Genomic DNA, 11,906 nt, shown 5'->3' with positions numbered 1-11,906 from the left:
AAACCTAACTAACCTAAGGACATCACACACATCCATGCCCGAGGCAGGATTCGAACCTGCGACCGTAGCAGTCTCGCGGTTCCGGACTGCAGCGCCTAGAACCGCACGGCCACCACGGCCGGCCCCACATCAATGATATTTCGTTGAATGGTTCGCAGGCTGACACTTGTTGATGGCCCAGCACTGAAATCTGCGGTAGTTTGGGGAAGGGTTGCACTTCTGTCATGTTGAACGATTCTCTTCAGTCATTATTGGCCCGTTCTTGCGGGATCTTTTCCCGTCCATGTCGGACATTTGATGTTTTACGGGATTCCTGATATTCACGATTCACTCGTGAAACGATCTTACGGGAAATTCCCCACTTCATCGCTACCGCTCATGCGCCGACTATAACACCACGCTGAAACTCCCTTAAATCTTGATAACGTTCCATTGTAGCAACAGTAACGGATCTAACAACTTCGCCAGACACTTGTTGTCTTATGTAGGTGTTGCCAACCGGAGAGCCGTATTCAGCCTGTTTACATATCCTCGTATCTGAATACGCACGTCTATAGCAGTTTCTTGGCTCCTCAGTGTATGGTCTCTGTAGAAAAATAGCGAATGTATTAAGGTTGATCTTGTTTTGTCTGTGTATGGTATCTTTACTTTTTGTAGCATTGCACAGAACTTGGACAGAGTGGAGTATTTCCGTTCCTTATCTAATAATAAACTTTCGAGCAAAGAAGTCGGTGTACGTAATTATTATCATAGTCCTTTGGCACGTTTTACTGTACAGATAGGAGCTGTTCTTCATGGCTGTTGAAAGATCTAAGTGAAATGGGATTAATTCTTGGCTTGTTTGGACTTTGTCAAAATGACAGTTTGCGCGGTATGTAAAAATTAGGAGAATAGTTTCCATCCTTTCCAAGAGCTTGCAGTCCTTAACTTTCCGATTTCACGGTCAAAAGATATAAGGAATAATAGTTTTCTCCGGGTCAGCTCATCAGAGGAGCCCTCTGCCTCTTGCATACCGATTTAAAGCGACCAAAATAAAATACGTCACTAGGAAATAGCTCGTTCGTACCTCTCTCGCTAATGTAAAACCCCTTTTGTGTGCTGCGGCTAACAATTCCGTCGAGAATCATCCTCAAATTGCGAGCTTATCTAATTTTTAAAACTATTAAATTATTTTTCTTTCATTACGCAGTCAACAACTTTTATCGCCGTCACTAAAGTCACACAGAGACAGAGGGGACAGAGACTTGATAAACACAGCCTGACTGAAATGGCATCGGGAAAAGGTCATCGGATATGGAAGAACTAGCAGGGATCCTATGTAGCACGCCAACTCAGAAAGACCACATCGCCAAGTGATCGAATTGGCTGATGATGACAACGATGGCTATGAACGGAGACCTTGCACTTTCTTCTTGTGGAAGATGGTTCAAATCGTAAGGAGGATACAAGAAGCGGGAAGAAACCCTGTGCTCTCAAGTCCGCCGCCGGTGACACTGAAGCGAGCGTCCATTCGGCTGGCATCGTCGGCGGCTGCCGCCGCGAGGCGCTAGCGTCGCGCCGCGTCAGGCCGTGAGCGCCTGGCAACGCCAGCCCCCGGCCTCAGTCGCCCTGCGCCGCAGCTGCAGACACGGCTGGCTGTCGGACGCGGAAGCACCGCTCTGCGTGCGCGCTCGCAGGCTACGTCACTGCCCCAGCGCGGGAAAACCGAAACGTGCGCTCCGAGACTACCGGGAAGGCCGCCTGCCCCTCAATCTCCTCAGTGTGTTCGCCACGAACGGCAACGTGTCTCTGACATCCCAGCCGCGAGGCTTGTCTCTCCCGAAAACATTCCCTTTCATCGCAAATACATTGTCTCTTTCGAAAGAGATCGATACACAATGCCACTGATATTAGACACATCCCCACTTCGCAGAGCCGTGACGTCGTGCCTCCGCGGACGGTACAGTATCGCGGGCGTTTGAATCGGAGAATCGACTGTCACTATTCGCGAATGTGGCGGACACTGACGTAGAAATCTGAGTTGGTCAGACGAGGGTTTCAGTGCGGCGATGGACAACAGCTGAGCGCCATGAGGGGCCTCCTGGTGGTGTCGTCGCTCCTGCTGCTGTGCTGCGTCGATCGCATACCGGCCTCCACAAAGAAAAGTGCGTATGGCCAGCGAAGCCTTTCGTAGTCGGTACGCTACTCGTGGCCCACTAGTCTGTCTAAACGGCTCTGTTTAAAGTATTTCTGTGAATGAGTTTGCGAACTGGTGTGTGTGTGTGTGTGTGTGTGTGTGTGTGTGTGTGTGCGAGAGACAGAGAGAGAGAGAGAGAGAGAGAGAGAGAAACTAAGAAATGCATGCGCTCTAGCAGCAGCAAGGCACTTACGAGCGCGGCTCCATTGTTTACAACCAGCTGTTCGTGGGTGTAAGAGCGCATATTAGCACGTATGTGTGTTCATTAAAGTTGTCATGGAACCCGTGTTTGCGGCCTATGCTGTCCTTAATTACTATCTCTACACTTGTGTATCCATACACGGTGCTTGAAATCTTACACCAAGACTATATCGGTAAGCAGTCCTCGCAATGACTCTACTAACCGTTTAGAACAACCTGAGTATCAATTTTCTCTTTCGTCAGAGTACATCATTTTTTTTCTTTTTGTCCTTTTTTTATACAGCATACTGCACATATGCGCAGATTTATATAGAAAGTATCTAGCATTCCAAAAATTACATGCTTTTAGAGCCGTGGTTTCCGCTGCGACGTTATATACAGATACATATCCTCTTCGTTAATACACGTGTATTCACGTAACAGTGATAATGGCTTCCCCTTCACGCATTTACAGCAAATGTAACGACAATGTAGAAAATCAATCCGCAACCATGGCAACAACGGATGCAATACTAACTGGCAGAGGCGACAACTAAATTGATCCAGTTGGCGGTACTTACTTACAGTTACGTTTACACATAAACGGTGCTTTAGAACGTTCACGTTATGGCCTTGCCTCATTACCAGGGAAACTTCGGCGACTGATAAAGTTGGAAGCGGCCTGGCTAGAGTGTCTTAGTAACTTGTGTTGAGACAAATGCAAAACTGACGAGAGCCACGTAAGCATTACTGGTGTCCAGGCCCTGAGGAAACCAATATAACAGGAATGTTGTTAAAATTTTCGATTTTTTCTTAGGTTCTGACGTGTCAATACAGTCAAAATTATTTTAGTAAAGGCTAATGTACAGAAGTTTCCCATAAGGTTCATAGAAGGCATTTACATAACTTCTATAAACATTTATTAAAATGTCTCTTTCCACATAACCAACTGCATAATGTAGATTTAAGTACGACCTTACATCGCGTGTATGAGTAACTTTATATTCATGGTGAGTCTGTCATTTATCTTGTCTCTGATGCATATCCTTTAGTTGAAACAGCAGGAAATTAAAGAAATGCATTTTACTCGAGTTAAGATACTCGTATGAAGTACACTTGAATGCGCAGTAACTTATCCAATATTGTCATCATTAAAGGGCAAATCCCAGTTCAAAAGTCACTGCTAGAAGATTTGTGAAAACAACTGCCTTGTTGCTCCGATAAGCGCTAAATTTTCCTCTAGTTAAGCATTCTGCGTCACGACAGCAATCTGAATTTGGTTCGCACGCTACTACTGTCAAAGCGCTTATATAATATTGAATAATAGACTGTAAGTTGATAGCATGTGATAGACGTACGCAGTAATTTCTCTTTCAGTATTTCACTTATTGGTGTAATGTTTGCAGACAGAATAAGTAAATTTCGCGTAGCGTTGCAAAAAAACTTAGGAAAAAGAGCGCTTCTCATGAAAAGTGTATATTTGGGTGCTTTCAGAATTTAAGAAATATACTGATACTGGAAACAGCACTTCACCCAGTCACCTTAAAGTTGGTTGAAAACACAATTATTGTTGAATCTACCGGAAATGTCACTGTTCCCCAGTATACAGTCACTATACGAGTTTTCAGGTATGTTTGCTCTCGTTTTAATAGTTCAGTTCTTAGTTCAAAAGGCTGTGCAGAGAGTACGAAGCACTTTTTTAAAAAGTACTTTCGATCTTTAGGATAGTTTCATCTCGTTTAACAACTGCTAACTTAATTGTTCCTACATTCTTCACCTCCTGTTTATCGGTACTTCTGTTAAAGACTTTCGGAAGACGTATTTCCTCATGTATTGTGTCTAGCAGTTTATTACTTCGTATTAATTATGTCCACTTAATATTTTACATATTTATTTTCGCCAGAAACAGATGATGCATCAAAATGTACTGTTTGTAACGAGAATGTACACTTACTTCTGTTACCCTCTCTATGCGAGTTATTCCTTTTCTGTAGAATGATGTTTGTGACAGTAATACATATTCCCATTTCATTTATATATTCTACCTTATTTTCCTTTTTCACATGGTAATTTTGTGGTAATTTTTTTAGTAGTTTTCGAGAAGCGTATGTATTTTCAGACAGTTTTAAGTACCCTTCTACTTGAGATGCTCATGAATTTTGGAGAGTCATTCACAGAATATGTATTAAAGTTTTTAGATTTATTTATTTCTTTAGCTACTTGGGTTTAATATCTCGCTAGGCTAGCTTCAATTTGGACACCCATTACTCTATCATCTTCGTTATCACTTGTAAGGACTCTACTATTACAAACAATTTCAACATGGAAAAGAACCTTGCGTTACTAGAAGAGAGTCACACAAAGAAAATAACTTACGACAGTACGGTGCTTGATGATGATCTCACAACTGACATGGTTTTCATTACAACTAGCTGAGGTTTCCCTAGTGATTTCGTACCAGGCATTTGATTGAAATAGTTAAGACTCTTGTTGAAACATTTCAAGAAGCTAAATTACCAAGGAAAAGTATTTCGTCTGAGGAAGACTGTATCTCCTTTATTCGTTACAGAAAATGACGAAATATGTGGTACTTCTATCGGTAGTACATATATTTCTCTGCAGGCAGCTGAGTTTTGTAATGAAATATTAACCTATCAGCTTTAGGTGTGAAATAAAGTAACACTCTGTCCTATAGGAATAGTAAAGCAATCGGTAATATATGTCGTTCTTGTGCAGTCATTAAATAGTGACATATTCAAAATAATACTTTCAAACATTGACGTAAGGTGTCAAGTATTGACGTCTAAGAGATCACAGTATTCATCAAGACTTACGGGATATTAACGATATGATTATTTGTAGAGTATTGGAAGTATTAACATCAACGTTTGCTAGTTTTTAATGTCTTGACATTACTTCAATGTACTCTTCAGGATTCTGTATTACCTGCCTTTCTGAATTTTCTTTAGAACACAACCGAGCGAGTCAGTCACGTGCAATAATATGTCCAAAAGCTGAACAATGTTTTAGATTTGGTGGCAGATACCTGTAAACCATCGGAGAGTGTATAACGATACGTCTAGATGCTTACGTATTACAAAAAATGAAACAGCCTAAATAGTTGTAAATACTAAAACATAAATGAATTATTAGAATGAGTCAGTAAATTAACAATGGAAGAAGTATTTATATCATTGCTTAGTCTGTATTGGTAGTGTTGAAACTAGTTCTTAATTACAAGAGTAAACCAAACACTAAGGTAAGGAAAAGAAGTAGAATTTACATCAGCTATTTAGCTTTCGATCTCTTCCATTTCTCTGGATGAGACTTTCTGTTCCTTGCTCTGGTGGACGAAAATGGGATTACTTTCTCTGTGGTATTTACAGTACACCATGTAAAGTAGTAATAGCTACTATTATAAATATCTCAATAGAAGCATCATTAGTACGATTTATGACGAAGAAAGATCTTGCTGTAGTTAAACAAACGAAAAACCATGGCTAACAGTCACATGAACAAAATGTGGTCTATGAGTGACCAAAATGGGTACTGCAGACTTTGCTACTCAGAGTGCAACAGATGATCGTGCAAATTGCAGCTTTTGCTTCTATCTACAGTTTCCAGTAGGGGAGTAAATCCATTTACTCGTACATCTGCTTTTGCTTCTTCAAACATCCATCTTATTTCTGCCACAACGTAACATTTTAAAAAATTGGAGAGTGCTAACTCTGTTTCTAGGGGGCACAATTTGGTTTTATAAGATTGCTTATATTTAGACCAGACACTCATATCTGTTTTCTCAGTCATCTGTCAGTGAGTCTTCGTGGTGTTTTAGAAAACTTTTAAAGACTTTATACATCGCCCAGTACGACACACTAAATATTTTCGTATCAAAAGCCTCCTTCTGTCGAACTACTTCTAGGAACAGCATGGCCGCTTTACTGAGAGAAAAACTCGAGTAGCTGGACAGGATAATTACCAACTCATGTACGTGTGAGAACGCGGTAAGTCAGGATCGAACAGCACGGAGTCTACTGTTCACAAGCCGTCCCGTTTCTATCGTTACTGTTCTCGTACTGTTTATGTCATCTGCAAGTCCCAGATTTCACGTATACTGAGAATACTTACACGATAACAAAACTCATTATAATCGTTCAAGAGCCACCACGATACCACCTGTTGGGAAGATTGTAACGAATTGTGTAATATTTCAGAAAGATATTACGAGAGGTGAAGAGCACCTCGGCAACTACATTTAAAAAACGTATAGAAAGAATGTACATTTTGCTAGTTATTTTACCTAGAGTTCATAAAGCAGATCCCATTTTCCATTCTTGGTTTGTGTAGCCGTGAACGTATCGGTTATGGTGTCCTAAACACCACGGTAATTTACTGTCGTAATAACTAATTGCTACTACAATAAATACCTACTACTGCTATAAATGTGACACGAATACAAGATGAGTTTCGAAGGCACGTCAGACAAAAAATAGTTAGATCCAACAGTCACGTTGGTAGTACAGTGTAGCACCGCCTCACGCCCACACATAACTGCGTCATTTCAACAGCGAGAGAGTCCATCAGGTTCTTCAGATAGACCATCCAGCTGAGAAAACTCTTGGAGACTGCTGCCAAATTACTGGGATACAGACTGTTAAATTTAACCGTCCATTTCAAAGAATGACAAACATATCCTAAGGGATGAAGATCGATTGATATAGCGGACCTGTCGTGGTATCATAGATCATCAGAGTAGCCGTCAAACGAGGGATTTACGCATGTAGATCTGTGAACACGGCTGCTGTTATCTTGGAAGACAGGACTGTCCACGGCATAAGGATCATTAAGAGAAAAGGACTACCTTTTGACATCGAAAATGTTGAAATAAACATTCCGCATTAATGCTAAACTGTATGAGTGGGCCCAAGCCATGTTGCTAAAAACTCCCCGAAACATCACAGAACCGCCTTCGGCATGAACTACACTTTCGACACATGGCGGGTTAAACACATCGTTGTACCGTAGGTGGGAACACACTTTGCAACCATTGAACAGAGGAAAAATCGCGAGTCGTCGGACAACACTAAATACACCCAAGCAGTGCAGTTTCTTTGATATTTGGGTCACTGAAGAAGTGCCCGATTTCCAGTTCCCATTAGATGTAGTTCCTTTGGCAATTTTTATTGGTTGGGAAGGTCCAGCATTCACTGACAGAAGCATTCTTGTAAGGTTTGAAACTGATTCTGGTTGACAAGCCGTTGCATTCGTCTCCGGTCGATGTTAATTAGGATCTATTTAAGACTAATTTTCTTAGGCCGCGTTACATGGCTAGGAGTGGTATATTATTCTTCATAGAGACAGGGGCTCTCTGCGTTGATCCTCTTACACATCGAATAACTTCATCCACAGTATCATTCTGTCAGTTCCCTATGTCGACTCATTTTACGGTGCTGATTTCATCCAAACTACTGCGAGTGGGCCTACGCACACACACACACACACACACACACACACACACACAAACCACATCGTCCGCATGAAATATGTGAGCAGTGAAGGGTCACAGACCAGCTAATGTATTGCAGTCGCGGTGTTCCATTACAGCCAAGCTTCAGCTGAGGTTTGAGTTTCATGCCATACTTTGAGTCCATGACTATTGCTTTTTAAGAAATTTCCCAAATTTTGAAGAAAGGTTTGGGATAGGAGTGTAAAAGTGGCTTGACCACTTAATACTTGCACCTGATAATGTAATTTAACATTATGAAGGATTTTTATTGAACACGCTTGGTATCAGTTCTACATCACCTACGTCGCCACAAAGCGACCACTGTGTTGTTTTTAGGTGGTGAGTAATATTTTGTCCAGTGATCTTATTAATGTTAAGGTGATACAGCTCTTAGTTTGAGAGCTCCAGCAGAAACTCTAACACCTATTGAATCAAAGATAGCCGGCGTATGTTACTGGGAATCTCCTTAAAAGAGACTTTTATGTGGGTTCACACATCACCACACAAACAAACTGCCGACCATTCATGTGGCAGACGATATTTTAGGCTAACCGGCGACGGTGAGAAAGCTGTGCTACCGAGCGTTCTTCGACGATGGTTTGACATTCCGACGCTACATATTACTGGACATCGCACTGTTCAAATATGGCGTGTAGAGTTATCAGACGAACAGATCTTTGGAGGCGTCCCCAGTGTAACATTAACCGATCAGCTTTCTCTGATAACATATGAGTTGGCGACTTTTCCTCTGCCATGAAATCGTGGGAGACCTAAACGGAACTATAGGCCACACAAATTTGGTGCGGCACCAGAAAGGGTAGCGAAGAAAGAAATTTCAATTTCTTTATTTATCGTGTGCTTCTTTAAGCACATTATTAAAGGAAATACAAAGAGTGACAAATGTAATTTACAATCAGACATATAAATTTTTAATATAATCAGTTGCGTCGTTCGTATCCATCAGGAATTCGTCGAAAGTTCTGCCTTATTCCCCAGTCTGACATTCTGTAATAACGTGGTGAACTTTTTGCGTGGCTGGTGCTGAGTTGAATTCTTGAGATGGAGCCTTATCTCATCTGAGAATCCACGCTTCTTTAATGATTGGTGCGTGTTCTGTGAATTGTCCATGTTCAGTGTGATTGGTCGCAAGCAGAGGGCTTCTTTCTTATCCAGGAAAAAGTTTCGGCAATGTGGAGTATTAGCGTCTCTCTAGTCTTGTCTCCATGAGTCGGTTTAGATGAACTGGGACGTGTGTAGATCCAAGGCTGCTTTCATGTTGAAGCCGGTCTCTTCCTACGAGCTGCGGGTTGCCTTGCACGAATTTAAAATGACATAGATGAGCTGCTTTTTGTCAAATACCAGAGGCCGTAATATGGCTCAATATGGAAAGCCATTCGCGTGGGGAAGATAAACGCTAATTAACCGCATAGGAGCACCATATTCCAAGACAAGTGCCGGAGTGCGCAGAACTTCATCAGCGGAGCCAGGATTATTCCGCAAAGCTTCTGCATGATGTTGTTCCTAGTTCGTATCTTCGCTGCGGTGTTTTCCGGATGACAAATTTAGTAGACAGAGCCAGAGTGTGCGTCCCTCTGGTGGGAAAAGTAGCTCTTATGCAGCTGCGCGTCGAGTCGCAGTCGTGCCGCCACTAATCACGCAAATATTTTCCTTGGACGCACCGCAGACGGCGTGGATCTCCATACTGCCACTATGGCGTAGTCGGGCTGAGTGTCCATTATTCTCCAGTTGTCGTCGCCCTGTCCGTATTGACAGTTGCTTGCTGTAAGTAATCTCATTTCGTGACCCAAGGTATGTGACGAGCATGTACGACGCTGCACAACGGAGCGAACTATACAGGGTGGTCCATTGATAGTGACCGGGCCATATACCTCACGAAATAAGCGTGAAACGAAAAAACTACAAAGAACAAAACTCATCTACCTCGAAGGGGGAAACGGCGCTATGGTGGTCCCGCGTGATGGCGCTGCCATAGATCAAGCGGGTATCAACTGCGTTTATTTAAATAGGAACCCCCATTTTTATTACATATTTGTGTAGTACGTAAAGATACACTCCTGGAAATGGAAAAAAGAACACATTGACACCGGTGTGTCAGACCCACCATACTTGCTCCGGACACTGCGAGAGGGCTGTACAAGCAATGATCACACGCACGGCACAGCGGACACACCAGGAACCGCGGTGTTGGCCGTCGAATGGCGCTAGCTGCACAGCATTTGTGCACCGCCGCCGTCAGTGTCAGCCAGTTTGCCGTGGCATACGGAGCTCCATCGCAGTCTTTAACACTGGTAGCATGCCGCGACAGCGTGGACGTGAACCGTATGTGCAGTTGACGGACTTTGAGCGAGGGCGTATAGTGGACATGCGGGAGGCCGGGTGGACGTACCGCCGAATTGCTCAACACGTGGGGCGTGAGGTCTCCACAGTGCATCGATGTTGTCGCCAGTGGTCGGCGGAAGGTGCACGTGCCCGTCGACCTGGGACCCGACCGCAGCGACGCACGGATGCACGCCAAGACCGTAGGATCCTACGCAGTGCCGTAGGGGACCGCACCGCCACTTCCCAGCAAATTAGGGACACTGTTGCTCCTGGGGTATCGGCGAGGACCATTCGCAACCGTCTCCATGAAGCTGGGCTACGGTCCCGCACACCGTTAGGCCGTCTTCCGCTCACGCCCCAACATCGTGCAGCCCGTCTCCAGTGGTGTCGCGACAGGCGTGAATGGAGGGACGAATGGAGACGTGTCGTCTTCAGCGATGAGAGTCGCTTCTGCCTTGGTGCCAATGATGGTCGTATGCGTGTTTGGCGCCGTGCAGGTGAGCGCCACAATCAGGACTGCATACGACCGAGGCACACAGGGCCAACACCCGGCATCATGGTGTGGGGAGCGATCTCCTACACTGGCCGTACACCACTGGTGATCGTCGAGGGGACACTGAATAGTGCACGGTACATCCAAACCGTCATCGAACCCATCGTTCTACCATTCCTAGACCGGCAAGGGAACTTGCTGTTCCAACAGGACAATGCACGTCCGCATGTATCCCGTGCCACCCAACGTGCTCTAGAAGGTGTAAGTCAACTACCCTGGCCAGCAAGATCTCCGGATCTGTCCCCCATTGAGCATGTTTGGGACTGGATGAAGCGTCGTCTCACGCGGTCTGCACGTCCAGCACGAACGCTGGTCCAACTGAGGCACCAGGTGGAAATGGCATGGCAAGCCGTTCCGCAGGACTACATCCAGCATCTCTACGATCGTCTCCATGGGAGAATAGCAGCCTGCATTGCTGCGAAAGGTGGATATACACTGTACTAGTGCCGACATTGTGCATGCTCTGTTGCCTGTGTCTATGTGCCTGTGGTTCTGTCAGTGTGATCATGTGATGTATCTGACCCCAGGAATGTGTCTATAAAGTTTCCCCTTCCTGGGACAATGAATTCACGGTGTTCTTATTTCAATTTCCAGGAATGTATATGAATGTTTTAGTTGGAACACTTTTTTCGCTTCGTGATAGATGGCGCTGAAATAGTCACAAACGTGTAAGTACGTGGTATCATACGTGGTATCACGTAACATTCCGCCAGTGCGGACGGTATTTGCTTCGTGATACATTACCCGTGTTAAAATGGAGCTTTTACCATTTGCGGAAAAGGTCGATATCGTGTTGATGTATGCCTGTTGTGATCAAAATGCCCAACGGGAGTGTGCTATGTATGCTGCTCGGTATTCTGGACGACATCATACCTAAGTCCGGACCGTTCGCCGGATAGTTACGTTATTTAATCAAACAGGAAGTGTTCAGCCACATATGAAACGTTAACTACGACCTGCAACAAAATATGATGATGCCCAAGCAGGTGTTTTAGCTGCTGTCGCGGCTTATCTGCACATCAGTAGCAGACAAATTGCGCGAGAATCGGGAATCTCAAGAACGTCGGTGTTGAGAATGCTACATCAACATCGATTGCACCCGTACCATATTTCTATGCACCAGGAATTCCATGGCGACGACTTTGAACGTC

General features: G+C 44.0%; 1 protein-coding gene across 1 annotated transcript in view; it reads left to right on the top strand.

The window, feature by feature from the left end:
* Window positions 1–1,673: 1,673 nt before the first annotated feature.
* Window positions 1,674–11,906, top strand: part of LOC124775433 (cubilin-like) — a 532,844-nt gene continuing 522,611 nt past the window's right edge. The window contains exon 1 of the mRNA XM_047250266.1: window positions 1,674–2,144. Coding sequence (XP_047106222.1) covers window positions 2,069–2,144 — 76 coding nt within the window. The 5' untranslated portion in view covers window positions 1,674–2,068. The remainder of the gene's footprint in view (window positions 2,145–11,906) is intronic.

The sequence above is a fragment of the Schistocerca piceifrons genome, chromosome 2 (genome assembly GCF_021461385.2).
Source record: "Schistocerca piceifrons isolate TAMUIC-IGC-003096 chromosome 2, iqSchPice1.1, whole genome shotgun sequence".
NCBI lineage: Eukaryota > Metazoa > Arthropoda > Insecta > Orthoptera > Acrididae > Schistocerca > Schistocerca piceifrons.
The sequence above is the reverse complement of the archived record's forward strand: the minus strand, read 5'-3'. Positions and strand labels throughout refer to the sequence as shown.